The 26,184-nt window shown below is 38.2% G+C and overlaps 1 protein-coding gene across 1 annotated transcript in view; it reads left to right on the forward strand.

The window, feature by feature from the left end:
* Nucleotides 1-26,184, forward strand: part of PREX2 (phosphatidylinositol-3,4,5-trisphosphate dependent Rac exchange factor 2) — a 218,290-nt gene that overhangs the window by 148,381 nt on the left and 43,725 nt on the right. The window contains exons 31-34 of the mRNA XM_008150359.3: nt 625-666; nt 6,389-6,606; nt 10,629-10,731; nt 17,635-17,778. Coding sequence (XP_008148581.2) covers nt 625-666; nt 6,389-6,606; nt 10,629-10,731; nt 17,635-17,778 — 507 coding nt within the window. The remainder of the gene's footprint in view (nt 1-624; nt 667-6,388; nt 6,607-10,628; nt 10,732-17,634; nt 17,779-26,184) is intronic.

Consider the following 26,184-nt stretch of genomic DNA (forward strand, 5'->3'; position numbering starts at 1 on the left):
TAAGCCATCATTTGGGCATCCTTAGCGCTGCCATGGAGGCAGGAGAGGCTCCCGCCACTGCCGCTGTGCTCGCCAGCTGTGAGCTCGGCTTCTGGCTGAGTGGCATTCCCCCTGTGGGAGTACACTGACCACCAGGGGGCCAGCTCCTGCATTGAGCATCTGCACCCTGGTGGTGAGTGCGCATCATAGTGACTGGTCGTTCCGCCATTCGGTCAATTTGCTTATTAGCCTTTTTATTTTATAGGATAATTGTATATATTATATATGATTTTTAAAAGTTAAAATAACTAAGAAAAATACCATTTGATAGTTTATTGATCAAGACTATGACAACTGTAGGAGTTTAGAGAGTACCATGTAAGCTATAGCAACAAAAGAGGACCTACATAGATAGCAGGATTTGAATGATGTTTCATCAACTCACATAATTCAGATCTAGGAGGCATTTTAGGGTCTTGAGCAATGGACAGAATTTATATAAGCAGGTAGGAAAGAATAGCATTTCAAGTGATTTTTATTATCTGATGTAAAGATATTGTGCTAATATTTATTATGGAATAGTTAAAATGTGGCAGAAAATGGTTGAACAATTAACTGATATGTTGTTGTGTTTTTCCTCTGCAGAAGTCAAGTGTAGAATACTTTTGGCACTTCTTGAGTATTCAGGTAATAATTTTCATTATTTTTACTTTTTAAAATTATGCCCTTAGAAGTGTCATGATATCAAAGCAATGCCTTCAGCAAAAGAGATGGAAATATGATCCCTACCTTATCTAAAGTCTTGCAAAGATAGAAAAAATAACTTAGTTTTAAGAAAAACACAAAAATGTATATTCATCTTCAATTACAAATAGAAACATGCGACCACATATAGACATTTATATGAATATAATTTAGGTTCCTGGCAGGGCAGTTCAGTTGGTTAGAGCATCATCCTCATACGCCAAGGTTGTGGGTTCCATCTCTGGTCAGGGCACATACAATAAGCAACCAATGAATGCAAAAATAAGTGGAACAACAAATAGTTGTTTCTCTCTCTAAAATCAATTAAAAATATAAATAAAAAGAGACAGGAAGCAGGTTTGGTAAAGTTAATTGTGCAAATTGGATATATTGAGAAATTGTGTTTAACTTCTGTATATGAACAAGGATATAGGTGGGCTCAAACTCACGGGGTGGGGAAATGGACTGTGCTTTTTTGATGGAGAGTCTCAATCTCAAAATCATATTGCAAAGGCATGGTACAGACAGGGGAAGAATTCGTGACCACTTATACAAATCTGCCGCAGTTAGGAAATTTAAAGTATAAATAAATGAATGGAGGAGCCAAGTTAACCAAGAGGGATTTTTTGTTTGTTGGTTTTTTAAACAAGTTTTTGCTTTGCTTTTTGACTGAATAATAATATAATACATTTCTTACATTTTTTAAGCTTTACTAATAACCACACAGTTGATGGACCTCATTTTTATGTATTTCATTAGGTCTTCACAACTACTCTGTGAGAATATAATTATTTTTCCACAGTTTTAAAATTGAAGAAATTAATAATCAGGCAGATAAAAAATAATTAAAAATTAAGAATCTGTAAGGCTAATAATAATTTGTAAATGATGTTCATTCAACACATATCTTTGAGCAACTAGAATATGTTTCATTGAGTACATGAATTAATAAATAGTAAGTGGCAGATTTGAAATTCAAACTTATGCTAATTTCAGAAGTGGTCCTGGAATGTATTACTTTATTCATTAATATTCAAATGGCTGTTCTTGTAGATTCTTATTTTGATTTCATTTTTATTTTTTTATTCTTGTCATAATTCTACCTTTTTCTACTTTATTCACTCACTCTTTGTTCCCTCATATATAAATAGCCTGGCACCAAAACAGTAACCAAATTACACCATATGGTTGGCTGTGAAATTACACTCTTCCCTTGAAAAGGGTAGAGTGTGTCTGGTAAATATTCTTAACTCACTTTTATTTCTGTCTCTCTGATCTTTTCTTTTTGCTTCCTTGTTTATTTTGCTTTCTTTCCCTACAATCTCAGAAAAATCGCTGGGATTGCTTCTGTGTCTAGATACCATCTCATTCTTTTTAGGCCAGCTAGCTAACTATGGAACTTTTAAAGCAGTGAGATAAATGAAGTGTTAATATTGTAAAGCATGTTTGTAAAAAATGAGTTGAAGTAGGTGCTTAAAAACGGAAATGAAACAGAAGCATTTGATAAGTTTCAAAAAAATCCATTTTTTATTCCATTTCTACTACAAGAGAATACTTACTCTGCAAAAGAAATAAACAAGCTGTCACCAAGAAAACACAGCTCTCTGCTTTTCTTCGTTTGCTGGAAGCTGGAAGCAGCAATTGTGATTCTTGCTATAACTCTTATTGATAAAAATGAGGAATGAGAATAGCTTTAGAAAGGATGGACACTTGTGAATTTTAAACAGCTGTATACTTACCAAACAAAAAACAACTATGTGTTTTTGCTTGGAGTTAGCTTCTTTTGTTTTATCATGTTGTCCTCTCTCCATTCAGCAATAAAACTGGGCTCCCACTCAGTGCCAGGCACCCTGCTAGATGCTAGAGAAAGGAATCTCCATAATAATACTATCCAGTTTCACTTCGCTAAATGCTCTAAATGTTTTTTTAATATGTTTTTATTTATTTCAGAGAGGAAGGGAGAAGGAGAGAGAGAGATAGAAACATCGATGAAACATCCTCCCCTTCCTCCCCCCCACTCCCGCCCCCACTGGGGATCAAGCCCACAATCTGGACATGTACCATGACCAGGAATTAAACTGGAACCTCCTGGTTCATGGGTTGACTCTCAACCACTGAGCCACACCGGCTGACAATGCTCTAAATGTTTTTATGTCATTTATCTTGATTGTGATCTAAGAAATAGGTATACCCCATTTTACATATTAGAATCCAATACTTAGGATTATATGGTTGAAAACTGGTGGAATGGGTAGACAAAAGCCGATCATATGCCTCTAAAATCCATGAGCATAATTCACACATTGTACATTATATGCCACTTCCCATGGCCTGTGCTGAAGGTCCCTGCGGTTCACAAACTGGTAAACAGACTCACAACCATAGGTCATTAGCCATCTAGTACAGGGATGCTCCAGGCCTAGTGGCAGGTAGAAGTGCATAATATTTTAATAGTTCAGAGGAGTTTCAGTAGTTCAGTGACTTGACTCTTAACTGATGATTTAAAGTTTGCTGGTGGAGAGGAGGGAAGGGCCTGCAGCCAGCTAGTCGGTGGACAAAGGTGTGGCTATAGGGGCCTCCGTGTCTGTGGAACGCTCAGCAGTACTGGGTGGCTCAGAGAGGTCTGTACAGCACTGTTCTGGCTGCTTTCAGATACATTGTTTTATTCTCACAATAATTGTGTGAAGATTGTTGCTGGTTGTCTGGGATGGATGGAGGGGGGTGATGTGTGGAGAAGCTATAAACCTAAGTTGGGTATAGATAGACGCTTCTGCTACTCAGTTTTCTACTTTCATTACTCATATCAAACGTCACTTGAAAAGCTTGTAATATATGATGTGCATTGTGAAGTCTAGGGAAACTAGTCACTTACTCTCTGTCAAAAATAGGAAGGGGCAGTTGAAAACCACCTCATGAAGTAATAAGCACTTGTTAAGTGTTAAGTGTTTTTCAGCTGAAAGTATGTTGGTTTACGATTTCAGAGGCAGTGTGGTCCAAAGGCATCTTGCTTATCTACTCTCCCAATCTGCTGGGAGCACAGCCCTGGCCAAGGCCTCCACTTGGACTTCTTTACACCCCCAGTAGTTGGTGCAGAAATGTTTAATTCTTGTGGGGCATTCATGTGAAAGCTGGAATTAGTGAACGAATTCAACTTTTGTATGTTTAGTTTTGATTTGATAATGAGGCTGAATGAAAAATTTAATTTGGCTTAAAATGCATACAGAATATAGCAAAGAGTAGAACAAACATCTAAGTGTTTGTTTTAGTATAAAAGAAGAAGAAATTTGAGAATTTCTTCTCAAAAGCCATTTGGAGATAATTGTTTCTGCTAGTGGCACAAGCCTTGTGATCTCTTCTAAAGCTCACAGTGGAGCCAGATCCTTCCTTCTACAGACCTCAGCCCTCTGCTCTTGATATAAGCAATTTCTTTCCACTTAGATTTTTATTAAGAAATTATTCTTCGATTATAGGCGGGAGTATCCCTGCCAAAGCTACTGAAGTATATTTTAAAATTGCCCAGATTTTCTGACAAAGGAATAACAAAGCAACAACGTATAAGGAAGATTCGGGGCAATTTTTGTTTATTTAGTCCCCGTCTTGAACGTCAATCTTCTAGCCACACTGCTGAGCTAAAAGCTTTCTGAAGTCCCCTTTTAAGTAAAACTAAATCCAGAGATTTCAAAAAGCCAGGGAATGAGCTCAGACATTTTCATTTCACTTAATTCCTTTGTCTCTTAGTTGCTCCACTGGTTTATTATATTCATCCATTCATTCAGTAAACATTTATTGAGTGTCCACATTGTGTGAGAAGTTATACACAACAACAAAATAAGTGTTTTTGCTTTTTTTCTTAATTGAGATTTGAACAGAGTTTTTCTCCAGTTTAGCCCTTTTATAGTTTCTTGTATAAAAATGCTCTTTTCCATCTATTAGAATGGGGCACATGGTATAGAACTACATAAGGAAAATGTCTAACACATGTTGTTGGTTAAATTAGTAAGTCAAACCATATGGAATTGCCATACTCAACTATTTTGACCTGCTGAAATAGCAAGTTCTTATAGTTTAACCTAATAAATAAGTATTTTGTTATAAAATTAAATATTTTAAATATTTAATTATTTTTCTAATAAAATTTTCAAGAGTAGCTTTTACTAACAGTGAAACTGAGTAACACAGCAATTACATTATGTTCACACATGCCTTTGATGGTTATTAAAAACAGGTGTTTTGTATTCTTGGTAAACATCTTAAAAATTATGCTTTTTTATGAATAAAGCTAGAACTCAACACTGAATAAAGGCAGCATTTATACTACATTATACACTAATGTTGACAGTACTTCTTCATTTCAGAAGATTCTGAGTCCTCAAAATATTCAATAGACTTTGGGGGAATAGACTATTTTCACCTTTGTTGTTCTTCTAGTACAAGTGATTTTTCAATGTACATAACATATGGCGTGGTGTTTATAGTAATTATGTAATTTGTATATATCCAACCACCCCAGGAAGTTAACCCTCTGTGATCAGGTTCTCAGGCACAGCTTCTTTCCTTTGGAAAATACTGTGGCCCAGGAGTGGCAGTTCACATGGGAAATATACCTTCAAAGTGGTTCAGTGAAAATGCCAGTCAATTGCAGAATAAGAATCCTAGTAAAAATCAATTTGTGCTAAAACTGTAAATACATTACTTATTTCAAAGAAATATAGGAGCTTATGAATGGACATATTGATAACTTGTGAAGTTGAATAGTAAATTCAGGACATACAGATTTGCTTATTGTTACAAACAATTGGACATCAATACTTTGTTTCCCATGTGCATTTCACATCAATATTTCAATAGGTTTAGTAAGCAATTTTAAAAAATTTAGTATTAATGATACTGTATTTTAAAAATATATTTTTACTAGAGGCCCAGTGCATGAAATTCATACACTGGTAGGGTCCCTAACAGGTGCCGGCTGCTGGCTGGGTACTTCCTCCCTTCCCCCAGCCGGCCCTGCCCCCTGGTCGAACTCCTGGACGACCTCCTGGTTGAGGGGACAATTTGCATACTATGCTTTTATTATATAGGATTGATTTCAGAGAGAAAGGGAGAGGGAGAGAGAGGTAGAAAGATCAATGATGAAAGAGAATCATTGATTGGCTGCTTCCTACATGCCCCCCACTGGGGACTGAGCCTGCAACCTGGGCATGTGCCCTGACCGAGAATCGAACCGTGACCTGGTTCAACTATTGAGCCATGCTGGCCGGGCATGATATTGTGTTTTGTTTGCCAGCACAAACCGAAAAAATGGACTCTGAGTTTCCTTTAGGGACATTCCACGTAACAAACACAAATTGTGGACCATCAAGAAAAATAAAAAAGTAAATAAATAAAGACTTAGGTTTTTTCCTTAGGTTTTCTAAAGCAATTTAGGGATTATAAAATAAAGACACAATGTCATATAAGAAAAATTATTTTAATGTTTCTAACGCTTTTTGGTGTTTTCTAAAAAACAAACTTGCTAAAATATATGTGCTCATTAAGAGAGCTCAAATTTACATTCTCAATAGTGTGAATTTAGTGAGAGGTTGAAATAACAGTGAGTGTAAATGCTTACTGGACTGGTTTGATTGATGACATTTCTCAAAACTCCCTCTGTTCTCCTGGATCGCAGACAGTGAGCCACAGCTCCGAAGAGACATGGTTTTCTGCCAAAGTCTCGTGGCCACAGTCTGTGCCTTCTCCGAGCAGCTTATGGCGGCCTTAAACCAGATGTTTGACAACAGCAAGGAAAATGAGATGGAAACGTGGGAAGCCAGCAGAAGGTGGCTGGACCAGATCGCCAATGCAGGTGTTCTTTTTCACTTTCAGTCCCTTCTGTCACCAAACTTGGTAAGGAACCACAGGACACATCGCTGTCTGTGTCTGTTGTAATATAATCATTGTAACATGTTCCCAAATAGCAAGTGGTTATTCATTATTGTCATTCAGCTCCTTCAAAAGAATATACACTGAGTGGCCAGATTATTATGATCTCTGAACGCATAATAATCTGGCCACTGAGTATATATATATATATACTGAGTATATATATACATATGTGTGTGTATATATATACCGGAGCCACCTTTTCACTCCGCCTGGAGCTGCCTTTCTGCCTTCCCATGCTGCCCAGAGGCCCAGAGCGGCTGGGGTGGTGAGGAACGCCCCTGGCCGCTCTGCGCCTATGTATGCAAATTAACCCGCCATCTTTGTTAAGTTAATTTGCATACTCCTGATTGGCTGGTGGGCGTCGCGAAGGTACGGTCAATTAGCATGTTACTCTTTTATTAGTATAGATATATTAGAGGCCCGGTTCATGAATTCATGCATGGGTGGGGTCAGGCCAGCCTGGCCAAGGGGAGGGGACATGGGCGGTTGGCCGGCCTGCCTGCTGGTCAAACTCCTGGTCAAGGGGACAATTTGCATATTAGCCTTTTATTATATAGGATATACACTGAGTGGCCAGATTATTATGTGTTTGGAGATCATAATAATCTGGCCACTCAGTGTATATTTTTCATGGGCAAATGTAGTTTTAGTAGGCATGTAGAAGGAGTTCTCTCTTTCCTGATTTTGACCTGTTCTCAGAGGTTTCTAAAAGCTGAGAAAGCCTTGATCTGTTATTAAATCCTGTATCCCTAAGCACTGGCTGAAAAGGGTCTTCAGAGGAACAAGGGTTTCTCTGCTATGGTTCCTTATTTCCAGTGCAGGAAAAGGGTCCTCCCATGCATGGAAACCAACCTCCCGCTGAGGTTGATACTCTGGAGCATTCTTGATAGAGAGCTCTGACAACTTGCCTGTCATATGGTCTGACAATCTGTTTAAAATTTGCATGTGTTAAATGATTCTTTTTCCTTCCTTCGTAATCATGTTTGTCCTGTTAAATCTAAGAACATTGCTCTGATTACTGTAGAATATTCTATGTTTGTGCATTAGTTTTCCACAGTGCATATGAAGAAAGCATCTTGAAATATATGATAAATAACACTGTGGTAAACTTAAGTTTTTCTCACCCATATTTTCTGTGGTTCTGATAGTTGTCATGATGTTTGAAGGCAAATATATTCACTTTTAAATATAAGCTTAAGGTGCTAGTTAAATGGAATAGTGATTTGGAACATGAGATGCTATTTTATCTGTAAAAGTACCCAGATAATGTAGCTACCAAGTAACATGGTTAAGATTTTAAACAAAAGCATATGAGTTTATACATCAAAATAAAGCTTTTCTTCAGTGACATTGAGGATAGGGAGGTCATTGCTGTACTGCACAGCCATAAAAGGTTCTGGAAAGTTAACTAAGTCAGTCCACCTCACTGCACTTCAAAGAAACAATTAGATTCTTCTGAAAAGACTCTACTGCACTCCATATGGGTGATCAATTTCTTGTTTGGTTGCTGTTACAACCAAATATAAGATTTAATTAATGAAATACTTAAATAAGGCACTTTTGAAAGTGTCTTTTAAAATAAATATTAATTAATCATTGCCTACGAAACAGAAATTACATAAGATAGGAATCCTACTTTCCAACACATGGTAGACATGAAATGTCAAACGAATGAATAAATGAATGAATGAGCCTTTATTTCTATTCTGTTCTTGCTTTCACACTGCCATTGTCTAGTCAAGTGCTGGTACTTTAACCTGAATTTCATTTGAAATTTTAGTTATTTATAATTCATATATCAGATAAATGACATATCCAGGTTATATAATGAATTCTTAAAATTAAGCTATAAAAAAAAAACAACTCAAAAAGTGGGCAAAGGATTTGAATGGTTGTTTTTCCAAAGAATATATAAAATTGCAAAAAAAACCCCATAAAATAGATAATCAATATCATTAGCCATTGGGGAAATGCAACTCAAAAGTACAGTGAGATACTGTCACAGGCGAGGTAAATGGCGAGATTATTCATAATAGCTAAAAAGTGAAAACAACCCAAATTTCCATGAACTGATGAGTGAGTAAATAAGATATACAGTAGAACATTATTCAGCAATAAAAACGAATGAAATATCAATACATGCTGTAACATGGATGAATGTTGAAAATGTTTTGCAATATGAAATCACCCAGTTACAAAAGACCACATAGTACGTGATTCCATTATTATGTAACGTGCGGAACAGACAAATCGTAGAATCTGAAAGCAGGCTAGTGGTTACCTGGGGCTAGGGACTGGGGGATGGAATGCTTATGGGTACGGAGTTTCTTTTTGGGGTGGTGGAAATATTCTAAATTTAGATGGTGGTGATAGTAATACAGCTCTGTGAATATACTAAAACCCTGAGCTGTACACTTCCCAGGGGTGAATTTTATAGTATGTGAATTATATCTCAAGAAAGCTGTGTTTTCTTTAAATTGTTCTTGCAAAACACGTTAATTACAGAATCGATAAAAAATCCAAAGGTAACAAGAAAAACGCACGCACCCAGCATCTTTCTGCCTCGGAAACACGAGCAGAAACGCCTCCTGGGACTGTGAAGGGCGCTCTGGGAGGGGCAGGCTCTGAGGTCCGTGAGACCGAGCTCTGAGCACAGTCCTGGTCACTTGGCTGTGGCTCCAGTCACATCAGCTGCAGCACTGTGGCGTGCACTTTAGCAGTCAGAGGCCAGCCTCTTTGGGATGTTTCTTTTTGCATGTTTTCCTCTCAACTGGAAAAACGCCAATTCTTTAGTCGGCTCCCTCCATTTCCGTTCATGGCATATTTCTGCTGCTTCAAACAACTTTTAAAAAATTCAGTTCAATAAACATTTATCCAGCACTTACTGTGTACCACACACTATATTAAGTACCACACCAACGTGCAAAGGTGGCAATTCTCTTAACCTCTTGGTTTCCACTCAGTGATTCTTTTTCACACAATGGAAGTTCTTCACCATCTCAAGCAGTTTCTATTAATGCTGCCCCCAAAATATGGCTGTAAACTTAAAGCACCTTTTAAAAAATGTGTGTAAAGCATATTAACATTAATGTTTGAAGGTATCATTGACACTCTTAAGAAACAAATGTCACCTTTACAAGATAAGCGGTATACGGGAAGGCACGTTATTCTTTCATGAGGAAATTTGTAAAGGACTAGATAGTGCACTGACCTGCTCACAGGAAGGCCAGAATCTAGCACCAGGAAGATGAGAGTGCTCACTGAGACACGCACTGAACTTGTTATCACGCCTGGCCTTACCTTCCTCCGCTGGAAAATAACATGCTTTAAGGATGTAAGAAATGATTAAAACAGATTGGATCTCACAGTCACAAGATTCTAGGTTAGAGCACCAAAAGGCAAGTGAGATGAAAATGATTCTTATACCCAAGCCCTTGGAACAATCATTACACACATGCAGATTGCTTCTATCAGTTTTAATAAATTGCAAAATGTATAATGCATAGTTATCTTATTGTAAAATTGGGATGACCATTATGTGTTGTGGGTTTTTAGTACAACAACATTTTCCCCTTTCAGCTGTTACATTAATAAGATTATAGAAATTTAAAGGCAAATGATATGCTTTTTTGTAAAGATTTATTTGTAAGTAGTAAGCAAAATAAATATGATTAGACTCTAGCTACAAAATAGAATGAACAGTTGTGTAGAACAATTTAAACAATTGGGAATAGTAAAAATATAAAACTATAAAGAAATTTCTAACTTTGAGAGATTTATTAATTTTATTTTAAACAGCAAATTTTTAGTTAAATGTTGATAATTTGGTTTGTATGTGAATAAAACATAAGTGAAGCTAGTTTAGATCTGGAGATGTTATGTAATATTATGTTATGCTATGCTTTACTAAGCTATGTCATGTCACATTATGTTATACACAATCCTATTATATCATGTATCGTTTGTTTTCCCTCTCTTTCTAGACAGATGAACAGGCCATGCTAGAAGATACACTGGTTGCACTATTTGATTTGGAAAAGGTTTCTTTTTACTTTAAACCATCAGAAGAGGAACCACTGGTTGCAAGTATGTAGTTAAGTGTTTTATAGAATTCCTTTGTCATCAAACACATATGGTAATACTTTGATATTAATATATTTTAAATGAAGTTTATTTTATTACTTTAAAAAATATATTTTTATTGATTTCAGGGAGGAAGGGAAAGGGAGAGAGAGAGATAGAAACATTAATGGTGAGAGAGAATCATTGATCAGCTGCCTCCAGCATGCGCCACCACCAGGGATCGAGCCCCAACCAGGGCATGTGCCCCGACCAGGAATCAAACCGTGACCTTCTAGTTCATAGGTCAATGTTCAACCACTTAGCCACGCTGCCTGGACTGAAGTTTATTTTATATAAAATATCATATTTAGAGAAAATAATAGTAGCAAACTGGAGGCATAGAAAGTATATATAACGTAAACCTACAAATAATTCTAAACTTTTATTTGTACCTATTACTTTGGCCTCCAAAATGTTTTGAATGTGTGCATCAAGATTTGTGCTAGTCAAGATTTTCTTCCCTTTTTTATTTTTGTTATTTTGGTAAAACATACATACCGTAAAATTTACCACTTAAATAATTTTCAGTGCAGAATTCAGTGGCATTAAATAAACTCACACTATTGTGCAACTATTTCCAGCATCCATCTCCAGAATGTTTTCATTCTCCCAAATAGAGACTTCATACTCATTAAGCAATAAGTATTCATCCCCCTCCCCCACCCCCTCTTCCACTCCCTGGTAGTCTCTTTTTAACTTTCTATCTCTATGAATTTGCTATGCTAGGTGCCTCATTTAAGTAGAGTCATAGACTATTTATTCTTTCTACTGCTTTTTTAAATAAAGATTTTTTTTTAAATAAAAGGACTGTCCTAATATTTATGTAGCTTCCAAAGCTTTTTCTCAAATATATACAAAATGTACTGAGTTGACTTTGTACTCCATATCTTCACAATTGTTCCTCTAGGGAATGTGTTAGCAGGCAACACAAACAAGTATTTAGGGCCAATAAGAAGCAGAAGAGTCCTATGTTATGCTCACATTGTATAAAATTTAGATATAAACCAATTGAGAAAGACATTATAGTTATTTGATCTGACAATAATTGAAAAAAGTTATAATTTAATTTTGAAGTAGACACACATTCTGTACCTTTTGCTTGCTTAAAAATGAAAATAAAAAATCATTTCATTCTGAATGTCAAGAATTTTAATGTGTAAAAATATAATCACAATAATGATCTTGATTCACTTATGTATCCTTTACAACAAGCATGTCAAACTAAAAGGCTAACACGGGCCAAATAAACAAGGCATGTGGCCCATGGGCCGCGAGTTTGACATGCTGGCTCTACAGTATCCAGGATGGCAAAACTCTTTCCTGTCTTGTTCATTGTTATATCTCCAACACCTAAGAGAGTGCCTAAAACAGAAAAGGCAACGTTGTTATTTTTCCCCAAGGAAATGAATAAACAAATATCAATTAAATATATGCATTGCCATGGGCAGAAGGGCTTTATTATTATCAAAGTTGAAGGAAGAACAAACTTAGTGTGAAGATTGAAGGAGAGAACTTCAATAGAATGTAGTTGTATCTAATGTAATGAAGAAGTTACTTAATGAATTGAGGGTTTGAAAAATATTCCTTTGATTTAGCAATTTGATGTCAGAATACCCAATGAAGGGAGTAATTCAGAAGTTTATATTCAGAGAAATAGCAATACCTAGGGTTTAATCTCTATATCTTTTAGTTTCTGCAAGTTCTCATTTACCTACTATTTCAACATTGTCATAAGTAGGTTTAAAATTTATCTGTGAGTCCAAGAAATCTTTATCAGTTTTATTATTTTTCTGTCTCTCTGTTTTTTCCCCCATAAGTGTGAGGATCTTATGTACTATGTAGATGTTAACTTTTCCAGGGCTGGGAAAGGTTCTTACTTATTTTCACATTTCTGATGTCTAGTACAATGAATAGGGACTCAATAAATATCCATTTAATCTGTGATCTGATTTAAGAATGATAATCATTTATTCATTCGTCAAAAAATTTCTTAAACATCTACTATCGCCAAGTACTATTCTAGGTGCTGGATACGGTAGAGATCTAGACAGACAGCCCTCCCAGAGCTGATATTCAAGTGGAGAGATATAAAGAATAAGCAATACAAAATGAGGTAATTTGGTAATAAATTAGGAGATAATAATATGTGTATAAGGGAAATGGAAGAGAACAGAGGATGAAAATGAAGGGGCGGATGAAAGGATGCGAATGTTTAACAAGCTGGGGAGGGAAGCCTTACTAAGGAGCAAAGCAGAGACCTGAATGCGTTAAGGGAGCGAGTCACACGGGTATTTGGGAGGGCGTGTTCCAGACTCATTGGAACAGTGTGGCATGCTCTCAGGATCGCAAGGAGGCCTGTGTGGCTGGCATGGAGTGATGGAGGGGAAAAGAGTAGGAGATAAGAAGGAAGCAGAGGCCAGACCATTGAAAGAACTTTGCCTTTCTAATGAAGCCATTGAGCAGAGGACGGACATGATCTGCCTTGCTTATTAAAGGCTGCCTCAGACTGCTGTGTTGAATAAATCATTACTGGCAGCCAGGGCAGAAGCAGAAAGAGCAGTTCGGAAGCAATTGCAGTGACCCAGGTGAAAGATGATGGGGACTTGACCTTGATAGTAGCTGTGGAGATGGTAAAAGTCCTTGGTTCTGTATGTATGAAATTATGAAGATAAGAGGACAAAATCTTATTAAATTTTCACCTTCACTGATAAATGACAGTGAACAAAAACATGAATTACAATGTTAAGACTATAGGTTATATTCTAGGGAGAATTTGTCTGATAAAGGGGATTATTTGATAAGGATAATATTATTTGAACAAATTGTATGGTCTTCTGTGGGCATCCTATCTAATAAAAGAGTAATATGCAAATTGACCATCACTCCAACACACAATATTGCTGCCCCCATGTGGTCAAAGATGGTTGCCCCCATGTGGACACAAGATGGCCACCACAAGATGGCCAGCAGGGGAGGGCAGTTGGGAGGGACCAGACCTGCAAGGGAGGGCAGTTGAGGGTGATCAGGCCAGCAGGGGAGGGCAGTTGGGAGGGACCAGGCTTGAAAGGGAGGGATGTTGGGGGCAATCAAGCCTGCAGGGGAGAGCAGTTAGGGGTGACCAGGCTGGCAGAGGAGGGAAGTTTGGGGCAACTGGGCCTGCATGGAAGGGCAGTTGGGGGGGACCCAGGCCTGTAGGGGAGAGCATTTGGGGGGGACCAGGCCTGCAGGGGAGGGCAGTTAGGGGCAAACAGACTGGCAGGGGAGCAGTTAGGCATAATCAGGCTGGCAGGGGAATGATTAGGGGGTGATCAGGCTGGCAGGTAGAAGCAGTTAGGAGCAATCAGGAAGGCAGGCAGGTGAGCAGTTGGGAGCCAGCAGTCCTGGATTGTGAGAGGGATGTCTGACTGCCCGTTTAGGCCCGATCCTACTGGACATCCCTCGAGGGGTCCCAGATTGGAGAGGGTGCAGGCTGGGCTGAGGGACACCACCCCCCCCCCGCCGCCCCCGTGCACGAACTTCGTGCATTGGGCCTCTAGTGTATAAAATAAAATATATTTTCATCTGCTTGAGTAATGTAGGCACAACTTTGTTGAAGGTAGAGAAACTCTATTTTCACAATATAACCTAATGTTTTTTCTAAATTTTGCCTGAGGGACTATAAATTACAGGAGTACTGTTTTTTCATGGTTTAAATATGACATTCCTGGATGAATGGTCTGTTGAACAAGCAGAAGAGGAACTGATACCATGAGCTTGATAAAATATCTACTTGTTGCATATGCACTATGAGAGATTTGACTTTGGCATGTTGAAAATACACTGTTAGATAATTAAGACCAAATAACTACCTTTTGTATGTAAATGTAGACGAATCTGTGACAAACAAAAACTGTGAGATACATTTGGCAATACATTCTATTATGTCTTTCCCTGAAGCATAACCTCACCTAGAGAATGGTCAGTTCCCAGGCTACATTACTAGATATTACAAATAAATTAAAAATAGTGACGATAGGAATCTAGTTATTCTAAGCTAATTTCAAGAAAGAAGAGAATGATTCAGTACCTGAGGGTCATCACTTCTTATTCATGTGGTGTAAGAAAACCAGAGCTTTATCATTAATTGCATGTGGTTTAATTTCTATAAGCATAGAAGCAGAGGCGTCAGATTGACTAATTAATATGTGTCACTGTAAGGAGAACTAGTTGGCTGCATGTCTATGTGAGAAGGACTGAGTGCAGAGGGTGGAAGCATGAATATATAAAGGAATTAATAGGGAACATTGACCTTGAAGTCAAGAAACCTTAGTTCAGATCCTGGCTCTGTTCTTATCTGCATGAGAATATTAGCTTTCCCCACTCACAGGATTTTGAGTTTCAAATAAAGTATTTGAAAATCTCCAGCATTATATAAGGCTAATGGTAGTATTGAGTACATATTCTAATCCATCCTCCTTGCTTTATTACTTTGCATCTTTTTAAAAAGGTATATTTAGCATTATTTATAGTCTAATATTTTTATTAAATAATGGTGAGATTCTAAAGAAATATGACATGCCAAACAAGTAGAATTCAAATGTGTGGATTCAAAATAGTTCATTTTCTTGGAAGAAATAATTATTAAGTATATACAATGTGTTAAGTGCTAAACTAATTTTTAGGGATATAATGGTGACTTAATAAAACAAAGTCCCTGTTGGCATAGAGCTTAGAGATCAATGAGAGATACAAAGGCATAAATGGGCAATTTGACTCACTTCAGTATAGGGAAAAATACAAGAAACTTCTCATCTCATATTATGTAACTAGAGGCCCAATGCAAGAAATTCATGCAAGGGGCTCGTCCCTCGCAGCCCTGTTTTCGTCTGGAAGGTCATCCAGAAGGTCATTCGGCTGTCCGGTCTAATTAGCATATTACACTTTTAATATTATAGATTGGTGGAGGAATAAAGGAGCTAAATGATTATGTTGTATATAATTAAATTTTGTGGGAAATCTTTATGGTTTTGGAGAATAATATAATGACAGCAGATCTCCCCCTTTTTAATTTTATGGTAACTATTAGGGGAATGAATATTTTTGAACCTCCACTCTATCTATATGCTCCTGGAGCTGTGGATGCCACGGTGACTAAGACAGACACCGGACACATCCTTGTTTTCACGGTGCTCACAGCCTAATGGGAGACAGCAAGAAATGAATCAACAACTAAGCCAATTAGGGACATGATCAATCCTGTGCAGGAGATAAGGCATGAAGAACAAGGGTGAGGTGGCTCTTTTAGGAGTCACCAGGGAAGGGCTCTCAGCAGAAGTAGCTTTTAGCTGAAATCTGAAGGGCATGAAGGACCCAGCCCTGCAGAAGGAAAAGGAAGAGCAATTAAAGCTAAGGCAACTAACAACTCTGAGTCAAAAACTTATTTTCAAACTCACTGGCCCATTCCGTGATGGGGGCCATGTTTACAGGAGGGATCCCACCACTGAAACTTCTCTCAAGGGTGAATCTCTCTGTAGGATGGAATCAGAGACCTTTCCTTACACGATAACGTTTTTGAAGGTTTTAATCATTGCATAGTCGTAATCATCAAGTTTGCTTTTCATAGTTGATAAATTTCCACAAATAAAAGGCAGCAGTTTTCAACTCCATATTATTATGGACTTTTTAGGTGCACCAAATACTTTGAGATAAATGGGTTTCCATTCTCTCAGGTAGCACTCTTAGTTTTTTACTTCATTTTAAATTCAGTCTGTTTGATTATTTTTATTTTCAGTTTCTTAATTTCTGGTAAAGCATCTTTAAATTATTCTTCGTTAGTCCTGTAATATGGAACTAAACTGCTGCATTGTTTTCTTTCCAATAACATGGTTCATTTGCTTATGTAGAGATTGACTACATTGTTGCCAAAGAGTAAAAGCGATGGGATTTAACAAAATTAAAAAAATACATATGAATAACATTGTATGAAAAGGGGAGCAAGAAGATACCAATATCTGAAATATAGAAATTTGTATTTTCTTTGCTGTCCATGCATCTTTTCCTCTTTATTTTAGAATCAGGAAAAATAAAAATATTTTCCCAATCATTAAAATGCAATTATTTCCAACTCTTTAACTTAGTTTATTTATTATTTTTCCTAAACCAAAATCCTTCATCTCCCTTTAAAAAAAGAAACAGAAATAAAATGAACTTTATTAGTATATGCATAAAAGAGATTTGTAGATGTTAATACAGTGCTTTTAAGAAAGTTTTTACATTCATTTTTTAAAAAGTTATCTGCAAATTATTTGCCATGATGAAGATGAAGAGGATTTATGACAGCACTGTGAAATACTCCTGCAGCATTTTCTCTTGGTGTTTTGAGTTTTGTTTTTGTTTTTTTGAGTAAGTAAATTTAGGATATTTGAAAAAAGACAGATAATTTCTAATGACTGTTGGACACTAACAGAGATCATCCAGTTTTGATCTGGAGCTGACTTTGATAATGGTTGGTAGGTACTCAATTCTTTGCACCCTACTTAAGAAGTGTATCCTTATGGACCCATTTGGCTAAAATATGAATGAGGCAGTGGCCCTGGGAGATTGTGATTCCAAATCACGTGTAACTTCTCATTTAGTTAAGTGAGACACCTGGTGTATCAAAGTCTGATAAAGTTTCGTATTACATGATTTTATATACAGTACAGCAATAAATCTGTTATTTAGTTAATGAGAACCTGATTTATAGTCTTTCCCTGAATGACACTGAAATGGTGCCCAAACCTGAACTTAATAAACATGGGTACTTTAAGATATTTAGTTTCTAGTAATTTCTATGCTATGCAGTATATTTGATTTTAGGAAATAATATAACATTAAATGTCATTTTAGATGTTCCTCTTACATATCAAGTGGAAGGAAGCCGGCAAGCTCTGAAAGTTTACTTCTACCTTGATAGTTATCATTTTGAACAACTGCCTCAACGATTGAAAAATGGAGGAGGTTTCAAAATTCATCCTGTTCTTTTTGCACAAGGTAAACTGCTTCCTTTTTTTTTTTTTTTTTACTTCATGTATCTAAATTACTCTATCTTGATTAATTTTTAAAAATAAATTTAATTGTAATCATCATCATGGTTTTTCCATTAATTAAAAAATTCATGCATAATGCCTAGCTAATATATTTACTTCTGGGAATGTTTATTAAGAAAATAATCACATATGGTTTAAATATTTATAAAATAAGATTGCAGCACTATTTATAATAGAGTAACAAGACACAACTGGTTGAAATAAATAAAGATAATTTAATTTGGCTTAAATAAATTATGGTAGAGCCATTAAAGTTGTATTATTTACAATATTTTATGATATAGAAAAAGGTTCACATATACACATTCAGATTATGAAAAAAGAATTTATATTATAATCTCAATTATGTCATACATGTATTTATATACTTACATGTATTTAAAATGCTTTTAAAATAGATGATTAATGATGATACTTTATTCTTTGAGTTTTTATGCATTATGTCAATGAATATGTATTCCATTTGTAAATTTAAAAATTTCTTTTGGAAATGAGCAGTGAGTAGCAATGCATTAGAAGAGATTAAGATTAACACGAGTGAGAAGATTCTTGCAGTGAATGCATTTCCAAAGGAAGGTCCCACGTCTTTTTTTATTTTTGGAGTCATAAATGCTGCCTAGGAAAGATCAGAAGTCCAGATTATTGTGTCGTTTCCTGTAGTCTAAGTCTTTTTTTTTTTTTTTAATTCATGCCGTGTTCACAAGATTATATCCATTTTTCTGAGTGGTATAATAGAACATTTCATTTTTTTCTTCTGAGTTTTCAATACCTGCATTGGTTTTGCTGGGAAATTTTATATTCTTACAAAAAAAATGAGAAGAGAAGAGGAATAAAATCAACCTTTGTAACTGAAGAGCAGACGGCATATGAAACCTAAATTCACTACCAAGTGAAATTTCTGCTTGTACCACATGCATATTATTTTAATTCTAAAAACAGTGACCACCACGAACAGATTCTTGGCAAGAATACATTTTAGCAAAGGAAAATTTCAGTGATGAGAGGATCTTAGGAGTTATTATAAAGTATTTCCTCCCTCCCTCTCCCTCTCCCTGTCCTTCTCCTCCATCCCTGCTCTCCCTTTCTCTCAATCTCTCAATCTCCCTCCTTCTCTTCCTCCCTCTCTCCCTTTCTCTCAATCTCTCAGTCTCCCTCCTTCTTTCCTTCCCTCCCTCCCTCCCTCCCTCCCTCCCTCCCTCCCTCTCCCTTCCTTCCTTCCTTCCTTCCTTCCTTCCTTCCTTCCTTCCTTCCTTCCTTCCTTCCTTCCTTCCTTCCTTCCTTCCTTCCTTCTGACTGTATTAGGATCCTTAAAGGTAACACAAGATTCTATAATGAAAAGGAATAAAAAGTTAAAAACAAACAAACACTGAACAAAAATAGACCTTTGGAGCTATGTTAAGAGAATTAGGTTCAGCCTAAAATATGTTAAAAGCCATTATAGAGACATTGATTTAGAAGACAGGGTAGGATGCTGGTCTAGAATGTTAACTTTCATAGAGTTTAATCAGAGCTTACAGTTGTTACAGCCTCTTCCCTTCTATTCCTTTGTCTCTTTTTAAACTCTGTCTTTGAAATCATTACTGAGATGACAGATGGCATTAAGCATCTTTTCTTAAAAAATTATTACATGTGTGCCATATCAGCCATAAATAGCTGAATATTCATACCCAGCAGCAAGTGTGCATAGGAGAAAGACTACTTTGCAAGTAACCTTTATTTTATTATTGTGGCTAAAACAAATTTTAAAAGAATCCCTAAATATATATTATTTTAGTAAGTACAATATCACTTTTAAAATGTAATTTAGCCCAGCTGGTGTGCTCAGTGGTTGAGCGTCGACCTATGAACCAAGAGGTCACAGTTCGCTTTCTAGTCAGGGCACGTGCCTGGATTGCCGTCTCGATCCCCACTGTGGGGCATGCAGGAGGCAGCTGGTCAATGATTGTCTCTTATTATTGACTAGTGGCCCACTGCACAGATTCATGCACATTGAAAGGAAATTAATTAGAAGAAATATTTTAGTATCGCTATTTGCCCTTTCTCTGTAATAGAAGTGTCAACCAAATTCACCATTGACAATGACAGTTTGAAGCACACACGTGCGATTGGCACCAGCGAGAGCATTATATTGCGCATACATGAGTCAACTTAACCTTTTATCCTATACTAGAGGCCCGGTGCATGAAATTCGTGCATGGAGGGGAGGGGCGGGGGGGGGGGGCTCAGCCCAGCCTGCACCCTCTCCAATCTGGGACCCCTCGAGGGATGTCCGACTGCCCATTTAGGCCCGATCCCTCTCACAATCCAGGACTGCTGGCTCCCAACCGCTCTCCTGCCTGCCAGCCTGATCCCTCCTAACTGCTCCCCTTCCAGCCCAATTGCCCCTAACTGTCCTCCCTTGCTGTCCTGGTCACCCCCAACTGCCCTCTCCTATAGGCCTGGTTGCCCCTAACTGTCCTCCCCGGCAGGCCTGGTTGCCCCCAACTGCCCTCCCCTGCTGGCCTGGTCACCCCTAACTTCCCTCCCTTGCCAGCCTGGTCGCCCCTAACTGCCCTCCCCTGCCGGCCTGATTGTGCCTTACTGCCCTCTCTTGCTTGCCTGGTCGCCCCTAAATGCCCTCCCCTGCAGGCCTGGTCCCCTCCCCCCCAAGTGCTCTCCCCTGCGGGCCTGTTTGCCCCCAACTGCCCTCCCCTGCCAGCCATCTTGTGACGGCCATCTTTGACCACATGGGGGTGGCCATCTTGTGTGTTGGAGTGATAGTCAATTTGCATACTACCTCTTTATTATATAGGATAATAAAAGCCTAATATGCTAAGTGTCTGACCATTCGACTGTTCGACCAGTTGCTATGACACACATGCACTGACCACCATGGGGCAGACACTCCGACCCATAGGGTTAGCATGCTGCTGGGGTCCGGCCAATCAGGACTGGGTTAGATGGGCCGGATACACCCTGGAGTCCTCCTCAGTCCCTCCCTGGCCCCAATCATGCACCGATGGGGTCCCTCTGCCTGGCCTGTGCCCTCTCGCAATCTGGGACCCCTTGGAGGATGTCAGAGAGCTGGTTTCGGCCTGCAGGCCAGGCCAAGGGACCCCACCAACCGGTGCACAAATCCGTGCACCGGGCCTCTAGTATATATAGAATAAACTTGCTTAATTGCACATGCTTTCTAATGTAGCTAAACTTTTTTCAGCCCAGTGAAGCACCCCAACTTCTCTTTCAGGTAATTGTCAACAGCACAGCAGTAAATATCAACACGAAGCAGATTATTATTATTATTATTATTATTATGCAGGGAGAACAAAGGGTAAAATATTTAACTGCATCAGTGTTTGACTATATTATGTGCAGTGAGAAAACCTGAAGTCCTTTTCAAGGTCCACCATTTCTTCTTTTCAATCAGGTCAAGTTTCTAAACTTTCTAAATCTTCCTTTTCCAGCTAATGCAGTGGTTCTCAACCTTTCTAATGCCGCGACCCTTTAATACAGTTCCTCATGTTGTGGTGACCCCCAACCATAAAATTATTTTCGTTGCTACTTCATAACTGTAATTTTGCTACTGTTAATGAATTGTAATGTAAATATCTGTGTTTTCTGATGGTCTTAGGCGACCCTGCTAGCGGTTCTCAACCTGTGGGTCATGACATTCATTTTTAACATATTAGCCTTTTATATAATATAGGCTAACTCTCTCTCTCCCTCTTCCCTCCTCTCTGAAATCAATAAAAATATATTTTTAAAATGTAATTTAAAAAGAAACTAAAATGTTAGTTTTAGTAGTCACACAGCAGTAAAATATGAAAAATGAATTGAATAAGCATCAGTGGAAATACTTGTGCAGTTGAGGTCATAGATAGGTAAAGAAGACTTGGAAACAGTTTGTCTCATTGAGATTCTGTCATTGATAAAGTTGTCTATAGAAAGGGCTTGCAGGAGTTCCTCTGCATTCATAAAACTCCCATGAGGAACCATTAGTAGCTCTCAGTATTCATCAGATTGAGGGAAGCACATTAAATACAGCCCTGGTTTGAGTGGAGACTACCATCTGGTAATTGAAAGAGTTAGTAAATGGAAGAGATTCCAAATGGAATCTATTCTGTGATAAACATTTATTTGGAGGGTTTTAGTTCTGTGTGGACATGCGTACCTGGGTCTTTGCTAGCAAATAAGAATATAGAAATATGAGGTGAATTTCAAAACTTCCTGGGAAATTTATTAACAGCATCCCTCTGAAAGCTGTCAATAGTACCGTGTACTTGAACAGGAAGCGAATGAGCTGCCTTCTCCACAATTTTCTTACTAGAATGGGTCTTTGGGCAGAGGAGGGCACACTCCTGGAGGAGACACCCTGCAGAGATGGCACCGACAATTAGACCAGGAATTCCAGGGTTGGAGGCCAGTGGGGAACACATCGGGGAACATGCATCGCTGAAGATCAGAGCTGCAGAAGGGAATTATAGGCAGGCAAAAACGAGTGGCACAGGTTTCCAAGGTGGGGGGCACAGACACAGTCAGGACAGTCAGCACAAAGCATCACACAGTGCCAGAAGGTGAAGATCACGCTAGGACTATCTTCTGTCAATACATCCTGCGAGTCAGGGGATTAATCCTGCGGGGACCCCCCAGCCCTGGGTGAGATAAAGGAAGTAAGACATGGGAATAAAGGCGGGTATCGAGGGTCACTTCCTCCTCCCTGACTTTCCCTTCATCCCCACAGGCCTGTTTTCATGCTGTCTCTCAGTGGTTCCCAGTAATGGCTGCATATTCGTCACCTTGGGAAGGTTTAGAAAATACCCAGGCTTGGTCCCACACTATATTTTAGCCTTCCAGATGATTCTGAATGTCCACTGGGCGTGAGAAGGAACAGGACTATGTGGAATATGAAACACTGTGCAATTATCCAGTAAATATTTGCTTAATTAGAATAATCCATTTCACAAATGTTTGACCCTTCTAGATTCTGGGCAGTTGGGGAGAGGGAGCTGGGCCTTTTTGCTTCTGCATTGTTAGGTCATTGGGATGCAGGCTGCCTCCGGAGGAGATGTAATTGGGTGGGACAAATTTCCAGCAAAGGCTGAAGATGCTTTAGAGAGCTGACAGCTGAGGATGTTTTTCTGTTGTTTCTGGCAGCTGGGCAACATTTTTGAAGGGGAATCTGAGTGGGTGACTTTCAGAGCATCTGCCATAGTCCACATCTCGCACCCTAAAATCCATTCATTTTTTAAGAATCAGGAGTGTGTCCTTCATGACTGATGGGCCTCCCTTCCTGGGAGGATAATTGAGAAGACATGTTAAGGGGACAAGCTATAGCCCTATTGCTACAGCTCGTCTTGGGCTGCAATAGATTTTCATTTTTCCTCTTCTGCTACCCATTACAGATTAGCCTTGTTCTCTGCCTGAACCTCTGCTTGTCTCTGTGGCATGATTAGGACCTTCATCCCGGAGGGTCAAAAGTGGGCAAGGGCGTACCAAGAGGGACCTGAGTGGATTACCTGGATGCCATTCATATTATACATCATAACTACTCCCTTAAGATGACCAGGGTCCATTAGTCTGGCCAAGATGGTATTTGCTCTTCTTGGCTGCTGATGCCTGGCACAAGGAATCTCCAGTGCCCAGGTGGCAACCACAGCTTACAGTTCTGTGGGACCCCTGCTTTGTCTCCTAGGGAAAGTGTGCCCCTTTGAGGATCGGAATCTTTAAACCCAGGGAGCCAGAGCTTCAGGGCTGGAACGAACACATTCCCTACGTGAGGCATTGGAACTGAATTTGTATTCATTTCCAGGACTGCCACACAAATGGCCACAAACTAGGTGGCTTACAACGACAGAAATGTATTCTATCAGAGTTCTTGAGTCTAGATGTCCACAGAATGAGAATTAAGGTAAAATGCTAAGGAGAGGTCAAATTGTAAAGTTTGGACGTTAATGTATATTTAACCTACTTTCCTGAGAATAGAAATTTAATTTGGCAAAAAGTCATCCCATTTTCTTTCTTTTTTTTTTTAAACAAATACCAAGCCATGGACCTAAAAAGGGGAAAGAGGTTCCATACAAAGTTTGCTTTTTAAATATAGAACTCATGTTATTTATTCATTTCCCCACAACACCATGCAGGTACCATAAAACTTTGCGAAATTATTAGACTCTCTTCTCATAAAATTTTTTTTCACATAGCTGTGAATTTTAACTGTTGTTAATTTGGAAATATTGTCGAGAAGAGTGTTGAAATGTCCGTTTGTTTTTAAATTATAGCAAACGTTTAGAGCAGGGTGGACATTCTGGTTAAAGGCAAGCCATCCAGACTTTTATAAAAATTAGATCCCAGGTGTTTTCTTCTTTCCCTCCCACCCCCCAGCCCCTGTTCCCCTCTCACTCCTTCCTGGTGTTTTTCCAGTCTCTTTGGTCTGGAATCACAAACTTCCTGTTTGGCTAAGCACACTCATGTGTAATCTATATGCCCTGAGAATTGGATGGTGCCCATAGAGCATTGGGCATGTTGCCTAGTACATAAAACACGTGCCGTGAATGATAAGAGTAGTCATAGGCTCTCTTAATACTATTATTTGCCTTAATTCAAGAACCATAATTAGTAGGTAGTCTTCTTTTCTATTTCACAAATGAGGAACCTGAGGATCTCAGATATTAATTAACATGCCCAAGGTCACACAGCTACTATGGGACGGTAGGTGTGGTTTAACTCCAGTGCAAGGGCTTTCATTATTAGCTTTACAACTAGTAAGAGGAATCCACATCGAAGTCTGACCATTGGTAGATCGAATCCTCCTGGAATATTTGAAGATTGATTTTTCAGGAAGACTTCTTTGTATGACTTGTGTGTATTCAGGACCAGAAGCTTGCTGAACTAGTGCAAATATTCTAATTAATGCAGAAGTTTTAAGGAATAAACAAATAAACAATCATTGAAACAAGCTCCACATTTTATTTCCTGTACTGAACTAAATGTAGTAGTCTTTCTGTCTAATTTTGCACAAATGCTTTTCTTGATTATAGGCCAGTAATTCCATTTTTAAAATTTCAAATGCAGCAGTATTCAACGTTTTGTTTCTTCAGTGCTCCAGGCTGACTAGTTTAGAAAATATAGCACAGCTAAAATTAACAGCGACTTTATTTTGCCTCCCAAAATAGTGATAAGTCTCTGTCAATTCAAGGAAACCTTATTATTTAGTTTAGAAATGATTGCATTTAGCAGTTTTGAAAGATTAATTTTTACTCAATTTTGAAATAGTCTGCTGACAAGTGAGGCTCTTTAGTGGCAATAATTTCACGGGGAAATAATTTACATTGGACAAGATTAATTCCATTGCCATTCCTGTTGCTGGCAACCTCTCTATAAGAAATCTTATACTTCTGGCAATTCCATGTGATTCCTTTCCTCGCCAAAAGGTTAAAAATATCACTGCATAAAGTTTAAGGGAAAAAGAACCACTTAACCAAAAATGTTAGTTAAGAAGGAAATTTATATTAATCAAAAGACTTTTAAAATGAATGTGAATTTCATTTATTATATTAGTTATATATTCACATATATATATACATATATATGTTTATGCTTGTTTATTTTTAACTAAATTTTGGGTAGAGGCAGTATTTTAAGATTTAACTTTAAATGTCTTATTTATTACACTAATATTTTATAATTTAATTGCAGCTATAAGAGAATGTGAATATACATGGAGATGACAATTTCAATTTTTTACTCACATATGTTAATATACATTTCTGCCTCATACATAAGTATGTGTGTATTTACCTTTGTGTTTATATATATATTAATAACATCTATGAGTTTGAGTTTAGCTTCACAAAGAACATATACAAAACGTTTTAAGAACAGAAAACAGTTTAAATTAGAAATCCCTTTCCCTGCTTAACAGAGAGTCATCAAATGTTTGATTTTTATTATGAGAGCAGAAGAATGATTTTTATTCATTATTGGTCTGATGAAAGATAGTTTCTTGCATATATGGTTATATTTGGTGATATTTAATACATCTATATATATAAAAGCCAAGTGACCGGAACGACCAGAATGACCGGAATGACTGGCCCGGTGGTGGCAGGTCCAACCGGCCAACCTCCTGCAGCTCCCCTTCCCCAGCTGGCCCAGCCCCCGATCAGCTCCCCAACCTCGATTGGGGGCGGGGCCAGCTGGCCAACCTCCCGTGGCCCCTCCCCCCGGCCAGCCGGCCCCCATCGGCCCCGATTGAGGCAGGCCAGCTGGACCCCACCTGTGTATGAATTCATGCACCGGGCCTCTAGTTTTCTAAAAATAAGGTTAAATGTGGAGAAACTGAGTTATAAATCACGTGAAAAGTACATTTACT

Source organism: Eptesicus fuscus, chromosome 19 (assembly GCF_027574615.1).
Source record: "Eptesicus fuscus isolate TK198812 chromosome 19, DD_ASM_mEF_20220401, whole genome shotgun sequence".
In the NCBI taxonomy this organism is placed as follows: Eukaryota; Metazoa; Chordata; class Mammalia; order Chiroptera; family Vespertilionidae; genus Eptesicus; species Eptesicus fuscus.